Below are 15,463 nucleotides of genomic sequence, written 5' to 3'. Positions count from 1 at the left end.
TTAACACATTCGTTCGTTCAAATCGAATTTCGAATGTATACGTAACATTCTAACATTCAATTTTCAAATGTTCGGTTTCAAATTTTATGATTACATTCGAAAATATTATTTTCGAAAAATTTTAATTTAGATTGTAATAGTATTTCTAATGCTTTTTCTTTAAATGTAATATTCGAACTATTCAATATAGAAATATAGAAATATAGAAATATATATAGAAACATTCAAAATGATATATTTGTATCTATTATGTATCAATATACTAGATTCCCTCCCTATCACATGAACTATTGAACTTCTGAATAGTATTTGTTAAATAGAATGTTAAATTTGAAATTTCGAATGTGGACATTCGATCTAATTATAAACATTCAAATTTGAAAGCTTTAAATAACATTCGATTATAGAATTTTTAAGAATATTCGTTCTTATCAACATTCAGATTTATAATTCGAATTTCGGTAATAACATTCGTTCTACATTCGAAATTCGAAAATTTACACATTCGCCCATCCCTACAAGCTATCAGACCTCCAGATGTTAACATGCCCGAGTCTTTCCCTCGACCAATAACTTTTTACTTTTAACTTGAAATGCCAGCACAAACAAACACGATCTACAGCCTAAACATAACTTTAGTTAGAAGTCTCAAAGATTAAATTACAGAAAACTAAACTTTACTCAAGGGTGGGCTGATACCCATTTGATAGACCTCATATTAGAGTTATTTGTCTTAAAAACACTCATCTAGATTACGAGTTTTGCGCTAAACAGGGTGAGAAAAGAACGCAACAAAACTTGCATTATTTCACCCTCCATAGCACTGCCATTATGAGTTACTAAAAAGCCTCCTTGTGCGTGCGATATGATGGCGTCATACCATACCGCACAAAAGTCAAGGGCTGCTTTGACGTGCTCGTGCATGCTTTCCCCCATAGACATCAATGGGGAGAGAGTGTTAGAAAAAAAACTAACACCTGAAGTGCGGAATGGAGATTGCCGTAACGCAACCCCATTGATATCTATAGGGAAAAACCTAACACCCTAACATAAACCCCAAGTCTAAACACGCAAAGTGTGAAGAAATGGAGCACCGGGTTTCAAAGGAGGGTATAAAAACACAATTTTATTGAAAAGTTACAAATAAAGGGACCATCGTCCCTGGGGTAAAATCTTAAAGAAGGTAAACGAAGTAAGTTAGGCTAACATGTTTCGGCTCTCACGCCGTAATCTTAGCCATAACATGTTAGTCTAACATTTACCTTCTTTAAGATTTTACCCCAGGGACGATGGTCCCTTTATTTGTAACTTTTCAATAAAATTGTGTTTTTATACCCTCCTTTGAAACCTGGTGCTCCAATTCTTCACACTTTGCACATTTACATTTGGCCTCTGTGTGAGCATGGGTAGCAGGAGTAAGGCACTTGTTTCATTTGCACGGGGGAGAATTCTAGACCGGCAGCTAGACAGTGGCACTATTGTGGAGGAGAAAGGAGGGGGGACGAGCCCCCTAACAGGGGGTGCATCGGATATAAACATTACCCCGAGAGGTCAACGCAGAACCCAGAAGGGGGGCTATTGCATCAAGAGTGACGTGAGTTGAGCTGCAAAGCTTTTCAGCTTATTTTCTCTTTCTCTCACACTGGACACACATGTTTGTATGTTTGCATAGATACTGTGTTGAACACCTTTGATACTCCAGCACACTGAAGCAATTTTATAATCTCCACTGCCAGCTACAGTATAAGAGACTTTTTGTACAAATGCATATGGAATAAAGCACATACACTTTCAGCTAGTAGCAGAAGTAAGAGGACAGGCGCAGTCCTGCACTTACCACACTGGCATTTGTATTATACCGGTCCCCTGAGACTCTCAAGGTCAGCTACAACTTTACCTTTTTTATATTTACTTCAAGTCTAAACACCCCTAATCTGCTGTCCCAACATTGCCAACACCTAAATAAAGATATTAACTCCTAATCTGCCGCTCTCGACATCGCCGCCACTAAAAAAAGTTATTAACCCCTATTCCACCGCTCCCCGACATTGCTGCCACTATAATAAAGTTATTACCCCGAAACATCCGGCCTCCCACATCTCTGCCACTAAATAAACCTATTAACCCCTAAACTGCCAGCCCCTCACATCGCAAAACACTAAATTAAACTATTAACCCCCTAACTTTAAATTAAAATTACAATATAACTCTATTTAAATAAATAAAAACTTACCTCTGAATTAAATATAAACCTAACATTAAACTATAAATTAACCTAACATAACTATTCTAATAAAATAAAAAATACTACCAATTAAAATATCTAAATTAAAAATTTAAAAATACCTAACACTATGAAAAAAATAATCTAAATTACAACTAAAAAAACCCAAATCCTACAAAAAATGTAAAAAAAATCTAAGTTTATCAAAAATAATTAACACTAAAATCCTGAAAAATAAAAAACACTAACATTAAAAAAAAAAAAAAAAATTATTAAAAATAAAAACAATTACACCTAATCTAATAGCCTTATAAAAATAAAAAGGGCCTTTTGTAGGGCATTGCCCTAAAGAAATTATTATTATTATTATTATTATTAACGGTTATTAGTAGAGCGCCATCAGATTCCGCAGCGCTATAAACATAGTTGGTATACAGGATAACATTTATAAGGATCAAATGGGTAGAGGGCCCTGCTGAGAGTTGCACTGTTGTAGTCGGCTCTTATGAAGGAGATCTACAAACAGCTGGGCTCATAGGCTTATATTCTAAGGGGTTCAAGGGAAAAGCAATGGAGTTAGGAAAGGTTAGTGTTGGTTGTATGCATCCCTGAATAGTAGAGTCTTTAGGGAGTGCTTGAAGCTGTTAAAACTAGGGGAGAGTCTTGTGGAGCGAGGCAGGGAGTTCCACAAGATGGGGGCCAGTCTGGAGAAGTCCTGTAAATGGGAATGTGAGGAAGTAACAAGAGAGGAGGAGAAGAGGACATTGTGAGCAGAGCGAAGGGGACAGGAGAGAGAGTATCTGGAGACAAGGTCTGAAATGTATGGGGGGAGCAGTGCAGTTGAGGGCTTTGTATGTCAGACTGAGGATTTTGTGCTTAATTCTGGAGGCAAGAGGAAGCCAGTAAAGGGATTGGCAGAGAGGTGCAGCAGATGAAGAGCAACATGTAAGGAAGATGAGCCTGGCAGAGGCATTCATTATAGATTGTAAAGGAGCAAGGTGGCAGCTAGGTAGACCAGAGAGGACAGAGTTGCTGTAGTCAAGATGGGAAAGGATGAGAGAGTGGATTAACATCTTAGTTGTGTCTTGTGTAAGGAAATGTCTAATTTTAGAGATGTTTTTAAGGTGGAAGCGGCAGGCTTTAACCAAGGACTGAATGTGAGGAGTGAAGGAAATGTCTGAATCAAGTGTGACCCCAAGACATTGGACATGCGGGGTAGAGGTAATGATGGAATTATCAACAGTTAGAGAAAATTGGGGGGGTGGAGATTTTGGAAGAAGGGGGAAAAATAAGGAGTTCAGTTTTGGAGAGATTTAGCTTAAGCTAGTGAGAGGACATCCAATATGAGATATGAGAAAGACAGATAGTGACACAGGTTAGTAAGGAAGGCGGTAGGTCTGGTGCAGAGAGGTAGATTTGGGTGCCATTGGCATACAAATGATATTAAAGCTGTGGGACTTTATTAAGGAACCTAATGATGATGTATAGATTAAAAAATGAAAAATGAAGGGGACCAAGGACAGAGCCTTGAGGTACCCCAACAGAAGACAAGAGAGCTGTGTTGCAGATGCCGAAGGATTGGAGAGTTTGGAGCAAAAGAGCGTGGTCAACATTGTCAAAGGCTGCAGACAGATCAAGGAGGATAAGCAGAGAGAAGTGGCCTTCAGATTTTGCTGTAAGTAGGTCATTGGTAACCTTGACAATTGCCGTCTTTGTGGAGTAATGGGAAAGAAATCCAGATTGCAGTGGGTCAAGAAGAGAGTTTAGTGTAAGGAAATGGGATAGACGTGCATATTCTAGCTTTTCAAGGAGCTTTGAGGCAAGAGGGAATAGGGAAATAGGACGGTAGTTGGATGTGGAGGTTGGATCAAGGGAAGGTTTTTTGAGGATAGGTGTGACCAGTGCATGTTTTAGAGATGAGGAAAATATACCAGTGCTTAGGGAGAGGTTGAAAATGTGTGTGAGTATTGGGTTGAGGGTAAAAGAGAGGGAAGTGGAGTAGCTTTGAGGGGATGGGGTCGGGGGGACAGGTAGTGAGGTGGGAGGACAGTATAAGGGCAGAAAATAACTAACTAACTAACAGGGGCAAAATAGCTAAATTTACGGGTATTTGAGTTTTGGATGATTGTGAGCTTTTGAGGGGGTGGGAGATTGGTAGTAAGTTGACAGGTGATTTCGTTTCTGATGAAGTTAATTTTGTTATTGAAGTGGCTGGCAAAATCTTAAGCTGAGAGAGAAGTAGTATTAGGAGGTGGGGGTGGGCGGAGAATTGAATTTGGAAAACAGACATTTTGGGTTAGAGGAAAGAGTAGGGATGAGATTAGAGAAGTATTGTTGCTTATAAAGATTAAGGGCAAAATAGTAGGAGTTCAGGATGAACTTATAGTGAAGAAAGTCAGCTGAACTCCTAGCTTTCCTCCAGTGTTGCTCAGCAGTACGGGAACATCTGCAAAGGTACTGTGTCAGAGGAGTATGCCAGGGCTGAGGATGAGAATGTGGTTAATGAGCTATGGGAGGAGAGTGTCAATAACCAATGTAAGGGTGGAGTTATAGTGGCAGATAGATTGGTCAGGGCAGGAAAAGGATGTGATGGAAGAAAGGAGAGGTTTGAAAGAGCTAGCAAGCTGTTGCTTATCTAATGACTTAGTGCTTCTGTGAAGTTTGGTGTAAGGGGTAGAGGAAGGGGGGGGGTTGTAGGGAGGGAATTAATGTTGTAAGTTAGGAGATGATGGTCAGAAAGAGGAAAAGGTAAGTTTGTGAAATTTGAGATAGTGCATCGATAGATGAAAATCAGATAAAGGGAGTGACCATCTTTGTGAGTGGGAGAGTCAGTCCATTGTGACAGGCCGAAAGAGGAAGTGAGTTGCAGAAGTTGTTTTGCAGAGGAGGCAGTGGGATTGTCAAGATGGATGTTGAAGTCACCAAGAATGAGGGCAGGGGTGTCTGATGAAAGGAAATAGGGAAGCCAGGCAGCAAAGTGATCTAAAAATTGAGTTGGGGAGCCAGGAGGGTGATATATGACTACAACACGTATAGAGGGGGGAGAAAATAAACAAATCATGTGTGCTTCAAATGAAGAAAATGTGAGGGAAGAGAAGGCCTCTATTTGTTGAAGGGTGCAACAAGAGAAAGTAAAATACCAACACATACCAACACCACCTCCTTGTCTATTGCCAGACCTAGGAGTGTGGCTGAATTGGAGACCCCCATGTGACAGTGCAGCAGTGGATGATGTGTCTGAAGCAGAGAGCCAGGTTTCTGTATGAGCCACAATGTTAAGAGAGTGGGAAATAAAGAGATCATGTATATAAGTGAGCTTTTTGCAAACAGAGAGAGAATTCCAGATTGCACAAGTGTAGGGGGTGGCGGTTTAAGATGCAAGAGGAATGAGATTAAGGTTACCAGAGTTTTGCTTTTGAAGTCTATTGAAAGGCCCGCATGGGTGTGCAAGGCTAGAAAGTCAGGATTAGGGGAGATGTCGCCAGCAGCTAGTATGAGCAAGAGGGAGAGTGACATGAGGTGAGATGCAGATTTGCAGCAATGAGACTGTTTTCAGGCTGAAGTGCAAGGGGGAGAGAGAGTCTTTAGGAATGTGTGAAGCTCATGAATACAAAAGTAAGGTGAGGTTAAGAGAGATGGGCTGATAAACAGTGCAGGTGGTGAGGGGGAAGGAGTAATAGAATAAAGTAGTTTGTTATAGAGAAAAAAGGTACTAAAAAGAAATGTGAAGAAATTGAGCATTATAACAAACATACACCTAGATTACGAGTTTTGCGGTAACAGGGGTGCGGTGATAACTTGCACGTTATTCTCACCGCTCACTTACCTGCAGCGCTGGTATTACGAGTTTTTACAAACCCAGCGTTAAAAGACAAAAAGTGAGCATAGAGCAAAATTTTGCTCCAAATCTCACTTCAATACCAACAGTGCTTAAGTCAGCGGTGAGCTGGTTGAACGTGCTCGTGCACGATTTCCCCATAGGAGTCAACGGGGAGAGCTGGCTGAAAAAAAGTCTAACACCTGCATTAAAGCAGCGTTTAGCTCAGTAACGCAGCCCCATTGATTCCTATGGGAAAATAAAATTTATATTTACACCGGACTCCCTAACATGAACCCCGAGTCTAAACACCCCTAATCTTACACTTATTAACCCCTAATGTGCTGCCCCGACATCGCCGACACATACATTATATTTATTAACCCCTAATCTGCCGCCCACAATGTCGCCGCTACCTACCTACACTTATTAACCCCTAATCTGCCGCCCCAAAGTCGCCCCCACTATAATAAACATATTAACCCCTAAACCGCCGCACTCCCGCCTCACAAACATTAGATAAATATTATTAACCCCTAATCTGCCGTCCCTAACATCGCCGCCACCTACCTACATTTATTAACCCCTAATCTGCCGCCCCAACGTCGCCGCCAATATACTAAATGTATTAACCCCTAAACCTAAGTCTAACCCTAACCCTTACACCACCTAACTTAAATATATTTAAAATAAATCTAAATAAAATTCCTATCATTAACTAAATTATTCCTATTTAAAACTAAATACTTACCTGTAAAATAAACCCTAAGCTAGCTACAATATAACTAATAGTTACATTGTATCTATCTTAGGGTTTATTTTAACTAGGTAGAATAGTTATTAAATAGTTATTAACTATTTAATAACTACCTAGCTAAAATAAATACAAAAGTACCTGTAAAATAAAACCTAAACTAAGTTACAATAACACCTAACACTACACTATAATTAAATAAATTCCCTACATTAAATACAAAAGCGTGTGTAAAAAAGCAGCGTTAGGACCTGTTAACATTGCTTTTTTCACCTATCGCAAAACTCGTAATCTAGCTGTTAGATTTTTTACATTTTTCATAGGATTTGTTTTTTTTTGTTGTAATTTAGATTTTTAAATTTTTTTCGTAGTGTTAGGTTTTTTTAAATTTGTAATTCAGATATTTTAATTGGTAGTATTTTTTTATTTTATTAGAATAGTTATGTTAGGCTAATTTATAGTTTAATGTTAGATTTATATTTATTTCACAGGTACGTTTTTATTTATTTATTGTAATTTTAATTTTAATTTAGGGGGTGTTAGGTTTAGGGGTTAATATTTTAATTGAGCATTTTGCGATGTGAGGGGCCAGCGGTTTAGGGGTTAATAGGTTTATTTAGTGGTGGCGATGTGGCAGGCTGAAGGTTTAGGGGTTAATAACTTTATTTAGTGGTGGCAATGTCGGGGTGTGGGGGAATAGGGGTTAATATATTTAAATAGAGTGGGCGATGGGGGTGGGCGGCAGATTAAGGTGTTAATAGCTTTATTGAATAGTCGCGATGTGGGTGGGCGGCAGATTAGGAGTTAATAGGTTTAATATAGTGTTTGTGATGCGGGAGGGTGGTAGTTTAGGGGTTAATAGGTAGTTTATGGGTGTTAGTGTACTTTGTAACACTTTATTTATGAGTTTTGTGAAACATTTTTGTTACACAAAATCCATACTACTAGTCTCAGATGGCGGTATCGATCATGTCGGTATAGGCTTTAACGCAAGCATTTAAGCCTTACCGCTCAACCTGTAATACCGGCGCTATGGAAAACCCACGCAAAAACGTAATTTTTTTGAGTGCGGGATTGACTTGCGTTACAGGCTAAAATGCTTGTGGAATAGCTATACCAACAAGACTCACAATAGTGCGTTACTGTTTTTTACGCTGAAATTGCCATTTTTTCAGCATTAAAAGCCGCAACGCAAAACTCGTAATCTAGGTGACTGTTAGCTAGACTATACTCTCCCTATGTGCCACCAATGTTACTTGTTATATCAAGTTGCATGCTAATTTTAGCTCGGTCTAGCAATAATGCTATTGTTAATACTCCACTTGTATTCTGGGCCATAGTCCACTTGTATTCTGGGCCATAGTCCACTTGTATTCTGGGCCATAGTCCACTTGTATTCTGGGCCATAGTCCACTTGTATTCTGGGCCATAGTCCACTTGTATTCTGGGCCACAGAATAAAATGAAGATATTTAAAAAGCAAATAAAAATGTTCACATGGAACAGAATATTAAAAAGCTTGTTAATATGAACAATTCTTCATTATAACCACTATTGCTTTTATGGGAACTACTACTGAAACATATTCATCCAAAATACTTAAATGAGTATTTCTGTAGATATTACTGGTTCCTCTTCCAGGCTTTTTACAGAGAGATCATTTCCAACTGCCTTAGAATTAACTACACATGGTACAGTCTATAAAGATTAATCATTTTAGCATAAGAAAAGTATTGTTTTTACTAACAATAGGAAAAATGTCCATATACTGTATATTTATCCTTTATATTATAGTATCAAACAATGGGTGCGCAGCATTTCGCTCGTGCATCGTAATAATTTATAACTTACATTTTAAAACTCATTAACAGAATCCTTGCTTAAGTGGAAAGATTGTTGAGATTTTCTGAGGAAATATGTACAAATTTGCTATACTCTGATCTGTTGTATATCACTTTACTTATACAGCAGGAGGGGGATTCCTTGTTTTTTTACTCACCAGAATTAAGTTATAGACTTGTTTGGATGCCCTATACCAGCTATTTTATTCAACAAGTGAAAATCTATTATGAGCTAATAAGGTTTAAAAACACTGAAACAGCTGTCTACAAGTCTCTTAAAGTAACATGAATTCCAATCTCTGCTAAGCATTAAAGCTGCCTAGAGCAAAAAGGTGGCTATGTTTAAATGGACATACAAAAAAAAAGTACAAATAAAAGATAATTAATTAGCAGTAGATTTTTTTCTGACAAATTTCAAAATTTACTTCAATTTGCCAGCCCTTTATATCATGTGGCAGCTATTAGCCAATGACTGACTTATGTATGTATACACTTATCCGCGTATACACTTTTGCACATGCTCAATAGTAGCTGGTACCTCAGAAAGTGTGCATGTAAAATAAAACATCCTTGCACAATTTAATATTGGAAGTAAATTTGAAAGTCTCTTTAATTTAATTTTGACTTGTGTCACTTTAAAATATATCCTTTTAAATATTTTTTATCTAAAATAGAAATATCATAAACAGAAGGCATTTTATAAATAAATAAGAAATAGATACAATATCTAAATTATTGCTCCTGTAAAATAGAAAATGTTTTGCACATTGAAAAATTGGCATTTACCCAATAATCAGTTAAAATTAAAGTAAACAAAGTCCTTGGAATAAATTATCCTTAACTAAATTATATCTACCAAGTAACAAGTAGTACTAATTCTAGGCTTGGCTACTAAGAACAGAATACAACATTTTTTCTATTGAAACATAATAGAAATAGTCTGTGTGCCTTTTTTTACCTAAATTATGTAAGCTTAACTGTCAATGGTAAAGCAACAGTCTACTTGAAAATGTTTATTATTAAAAAGATAGATAATACCTTTATTACCCATTCCAAAAGTTTTGCATAACCAACACTGTTATATTAATATACATTTTACATTTGTGATTACCTTGTATCTAAGCATCTGCAGACTGCCCCCTTTTTACAGACTTGCATTTTAGACAATTAGTGATGGTTCCTGCATAACTCCATGGGAGAGAGCACAATGTTTTCTATATTGCACACATGGAATAACACTGTATGGCTGTGAGAAGCTAATAAAATGTATTGAGATAAGAGGCAGCCTACAGGGGCGCAGGAACAGGCGGATATTTAGAGGTTATAAAGTTTAACCCCATAATGACCGGACCATTTTTCAATTTTCTTACCCTTAATGACAATGGCTATTTTTACATTTCTGCAGTGTTTGTGTTTAGCTGTAATTTTCCTCTTACTCATTTACTGTACTCACACATATTATATACCCTTTTTCTCGCCATTAAATGGACTTTCTAAAGATACCATTATTTTCATCATATCTTATAATTTACTATAAAAAAATATATAAAATATGAGGAAAACATTGAAAAAAACACACCTTTTCTAACTTTGACCCCCAAAATCTGTTACACATCTACAACCACCAAAAAACACCCATTCTAAATAGTTTCTAAATTTTGTCCCGAGTTTAGAAATACCCAGTGTTTACATGTTCTTTGCTATTTTTTACAAGTTATAGGGCAAAAAATACAAGTAGCACTTTGCTATTTCCAAACCACTTTTTTTTCAAAATTAGCGCTAGTTACATTGGAACACCGATATCTTTCAGGAATCCCTGAATATCCATTGACATGTATATATTTTTATTTAGAAGACATCCCAAAGTATTGATCTAGGCCCATTTTGGTATATTTCATGCCACCATTTCACCGCCAAATGCGATCAAATAAAAGAAATTGTTGACTTTTTCACAAATTTTTTCACAAACTTTAGGTTTCTTGCTGAATTTATTTACAAACAACTTATGCAATTATGGCATAAATGGTTGTAAATACTTCTCTGGGATCCCCTTTGTTCAGAAATAGCAGACATATATCGCTTTGGCATTGCTTTTTGGTAATTAGAAGGCCGTTAAATACCGCTGCACACCACACGTGTATTATGCCCAGCAGTGAAGGGGTTAATTAGGGAGCTTGTAGGAAGCTTTTAGGTTTAATTTTAGCTTTAGTGTAGTGTAGTAGACAACCCAAATTATTGATCTAGGCCCATTTTGGTATATTTCATGCCACCATTTCACCGCCAAATATGACTGTCTGCCATTACCCAATTTGCCCCCCAAAATGTTTTTTTTTTTACTTTTTAAATGAAATATTTTTTTTTCTGTAGTGTAGCTGCCCCCCACTCAACAATCTACATCCCTCCCCCTCCCAGATCCCTTACTAAACAACGGAGATCCCCCTTCATCTGCATCTGTCTTTTTTTTCACTTGAATGCATATTTTGCGTGCGCGCACAAGCGCCGCCCACGCCACCCCCCGGCAGCAACCGCCCACAATGCGATATCAGATTGTGATGTATAATAAAGCAACAAACAGCCTACGCTCCTCCAGGAAGCTGCTCCCACCCACCAACGTGAACGAATGCTTTACTATTAATGGCTGATGCAGAGAGGGCCAAAGAGTGGCCCTTTCCGCATCAGTGGGTAAAATAGGGGATTGCAGTGATGCCTCAATATTGAGGCATCACTACAATCCCTTGTAAGCAGCTGGAAGTGATCATGATCGCTTTCAGCACTTCAAACAACAGGGGACGTGCCAGGTACGTCAATTGTCGTTAAGGGGAGTTTTTCTATGACGTACCTGGTACATCCTATGTCATTAAGGGGTTAATAATATAACAGCATTGGTTGTGCAAAGCTTGGAAATAGGTAGTAAAGGTGTTATCTATATTTTTAAACAATAAACAAAAATCAAGTAGACTGTCCCTTTAAGGCAAACATTGTGATAATCCCTTTCAAAATGAATCTATTTTATTCTAATTCAATCAATTAAAATATATATTTTCTTTATATACTAATACATTCACATTGATATTTACTGTCATTGTATGTGTTACATATGTCCCTGGTTACACTTCTTTTTATACATTGTAATTATCTGGAATCCTGATCCTTTTGCCTGACTTGTTTGCTTTTCTGCTATTTTAGTACCTCTTTTTGATTATTTTAAATTGGTTTGTTCTTGGCCCATCTTAAAATTCATCTGTGATCAACAATGTCTAAAAGAATGATAGACACTATATCCTTTATAGATACCCATTGCACTTTTTGTATTTGTTTCCAATTTCTCATACACATTCCAGCTATAGGTAACATCTGAGATTTCATACCTCTGTACTTTGGAATTATCAACTATATTATTACTTAACTCTAGGGACTTTTCTTACTGACAATACCTGTGAGCCTGGTAGATAGGTAGATATATATTAGATTTAAATTAAGATGTTTAGATCAATTTATTTATGAATCATTAATGAATGCTTATCTGCAACAAGAATATAATTGGGTTGGTAGATCATGAAACATATTACAAATGAAATAGGCTCTCCATTTTGAACATTTATACTTCTATAAAATACATATAAGGTATATTATCACACTAAACAATTGGATTACATATGGACTACAATTTTTCTGTTTTAAATCAATGTGTGTATGGGGTAGAGTGAATTAAACTCTCCATACTTTGGAGCTAATATAAGGGCTACAAATACTGGACTATTTTATGGAATAAATATTCAGAAGAATGAATGATACTGGTTTCCCACCACTGGTTTACAGGTTATAATACCCACCTTTAGATGTAGGAAACCCGCTTAAGGAAAATAACTTTTAAGTGAACAATAGTTTAATTTCTGGTACACCCAATGGTTTTTCCAACGGCAATTCTCATCTCCTGACTACGAAGGCTGTATATTATTGGATTGAACAGTGGAGTAATCACCGTGTACATCAGTGCAATAATTTTATTTACAGTCAAAGCATTTATCTTATTCGGAACCAAGTAAGCGGCTATCAATGTCCCAAAAAAAATACACACAACAGTCAGATGGGAACTACAGGTGGAGAATGCTTTCTTTCTCTTGATGGAAGTGGAAATGCCAAAGATAGTTATGAAAATACAAATGTAGCTTATTGTAATTAAAATAAAAGGCACTATAATTACAGGGATGGCAAGGACCAATATTTCAATTTTAAAGCCAAAAGTATCAGAACATGCAAGCTCTAAAATAGGTGAAAGATCACAGAAGAAATGATCAATGACATTGAGTTCACAGAACTGAACATTACACAGAAAAACAAGTTTAATTATGTTTAGAAGAAAACCTAGCATCCAGCAACAAATAACCAGAAGATGCTGAAGTGTAAGGTCCATGATGGTGTTATAAAGTAGAGGACTGCAAATGGCTACATAGCGATCATAGGACATTACTGTAAGGAGGTAGCACCCTGTGCTTCCTACAGAAAAAAATAGGTAACTTTGAGTGATACAGCCTTTAACAGAAATCAGGGCTCCATCTAACCAAATAACATGTAGCATGTTGGGGACAATTATAGTAACCAGAATAATTTCCATGGCTGACAGTTGTTTGAGAAAGAAATACATAGGAGGGTGCAGTTGTTGTCTGGTAGATACCAGTATTATGATCATAATGTTTAGAGTTATTGTCATAACATATACAATAAGTATTAGAAGAAAAAAGATCACTTTAAAAGAGCCCAACCTTTGGAATCCAAGAAGCAAGAATTCAGTCACAGCTGTTTGATTTTTTTCGGTCATACTCCAAATATGTGTCTTAGCAGAATAATGTATTTGGTCCTGCAAATATTTAACAAAACTGTTACTGACAGACATACATAATGTTAAACAAATAACCCAACAGTTCTTTATAAATATTTATATGTACAACATAGGATCTCAATATATATAGCCATCTCATTCAAGAGTTTATGTTTGTTCATGTTATTATTTTTATTATTATTATTAACAGGTATTTGTAGAGCGCCAACAGATTCTGCAGCGCTATAAACACAGTTGATATACAGGATAACATTTATAGGGATCAAATGGGTAGAGGGCCCTGCCGAGAGTTGCACTGTTGTAGTTGACTCTTATGAAGGAGATCTGCAAACAACTGGGCTTATAGGCTTACATTCTAAGGGGTTCAAGGGGAAAGCAATGGAGTTAGGAAAGTTTAGTGTTGGTTTTATGCATCCCTGAATAGTAGAGCCTTTAGGGAGCTCTTGAATCTGTTAAAACTAGAGGAGAGACTTGTGGAGCGAGGCAGGGAGTTCCACAAGATAGGGGCCAGTCTGGAGAAGTCCTGTAAATGGGAATGTGAGGAAGTAAAAAGAGGAGGAGGAGAGTAGAAGATCATGAGCAGAGTGAAGGGGACGGGAGGGAGAGTATCTGGAGACAAGGTCTGAAATGTAGAAGGGAGCAGTGCAGTTGAGGGCTTTGTATGTCAGAGTGAGGATTTTGTTTTTAATTCTGGAGGCTAGAGGAAACCAGTGAAGGGATTGGCAGAGAGGTGAAGCAGATGAAGAGCGACGTGTAAGAAAGATGAGCCTGGCAGAGGCATTCATTATGGATTGTGAAGGAGCTAGGCAGCAGCTAGATAGACCAGAGAGGACGGAGTTGCAGTAGTTGAGACCTGAAAGGATGAGAGAGTGGATTAAAATCTTAGTTGTGTCTTGTGTAAGGAGATGTCTAATTTTAGGGATGTTTTTAAGGTGGAAGCGGCAGGCCTTAGCCAAGGACTGAATGTGAGGCGTGAAGGAAAGGTCTGAGTCGAGTGTGACCCCAAGACATTGGGCATGCAGGCTAGGGGTAATGATGGAATTATGAACAATTATAGAAAATTGGGGGTATCATTAAACATTTAAATATATATATATATATATATATATATATATATATATATATATATATATATATATATAATATGTCATTATTCTTGCCATATAGGGATTCTAACCAGTAACTAAGTACTAGATATAATAATGTATTCAAAGCAAATAGCATTGAGAATAGTAAATGTATTTTTTAAATTATATTATTTGTTTAAATATTGAAGATATAAGTGTAAAAGAGTAATGGATGTCACCTTGTTAAAACCTAGGTTTCCCTTTATCTATGTATTGTGCTGAGAACATTTTGGGAAATATATAAAATAGGCAGAAACTTGAGTTTGCAAAAACAGCTGTGTTCAATATAGGATTGCTAAAGGTAACTAATAGGGTTTCCATACAGTCGTGATTGCATGATTTCTTTTGTTGCATGTATTATATTTTACCCTAATTGTCCACAGCAAAAAGAGATAGATAAGGGAAAAACCTAGAATCCAAATGGTCAACACCCATTCATTTCTAGAAACCTTACAGTGATTTGAAAAAAAAAACAACAAAATTCAGAATTAAATTACTAGAAAAGTTGACAAAATAAATAAAGAAGGTATACTGCAAAGTTACTATACATAAATAAACATTTTATATAACAATCTCAAACTGTTTAATTACTATTTAATGATGTGTTAGCTGTTTATTGTTGTGAGATTTAGTTTCTATAAAAAATAAATAATTTTTTCAAGAATGTTAGGTTTTTGACACCAGGATATAGGTTTTAAAAATGTTGCCATATAATACTAAAACAAATGAATGTTTATGTGTATTTTCAATACAAAACATATCCCTTCTGCAAACATCTACTCAGATGCTTGCTAGCTATGCTCTAAAATCAGTGCCAGAACTTTCACACTTTGCCAGTTTCAGATAATATATAGCAAGCCT

The 15,463-nt window shown here is 36.7% G+C and overlaps 1 protein-coding gene across 1 annotated transcript; it reads right to left on the bottom strand.

The window, feature by feature from the left end:
* Window positions 1-12,521: 12,521 nt before the first annotated feature.
* LOC128664728 (olfactory receptor 6B1-like) lies at window positions 12,522-13,454 on the bottom strand. Its single transcript, XM_053719536.1, has one exon. The coding sequence runs from the start codon at window positions 13,452-13,454 to the stop codon at window positions 12,522-12,524; it is 933 nt and encodes a 310-aa protein (XP_053575511.1).
* Window positions 13,455-15,463: the final 2,009 nt, after the last annotated feature.

The sequence above is a fragment of the Bombina bombina genome, chromosome 6, assembly GCF_027579735.1.
Source record: "Bombina bombina isolate aBomBom1 chromosome 6, aBomBom1.pri, whole genome shotgun sequence".
In the NCBI taxonomy this organism is placed as follows: Eukaryota; Metazoa; Chordata; class Amphibia; order Anura; family Bombinatoridae; genus Bombina; species Bombina bombina.
Note: the sequence above shows the minus strand (reverse complement) of the source record. Positions and strands in the feature narration are given on the sequence as shown.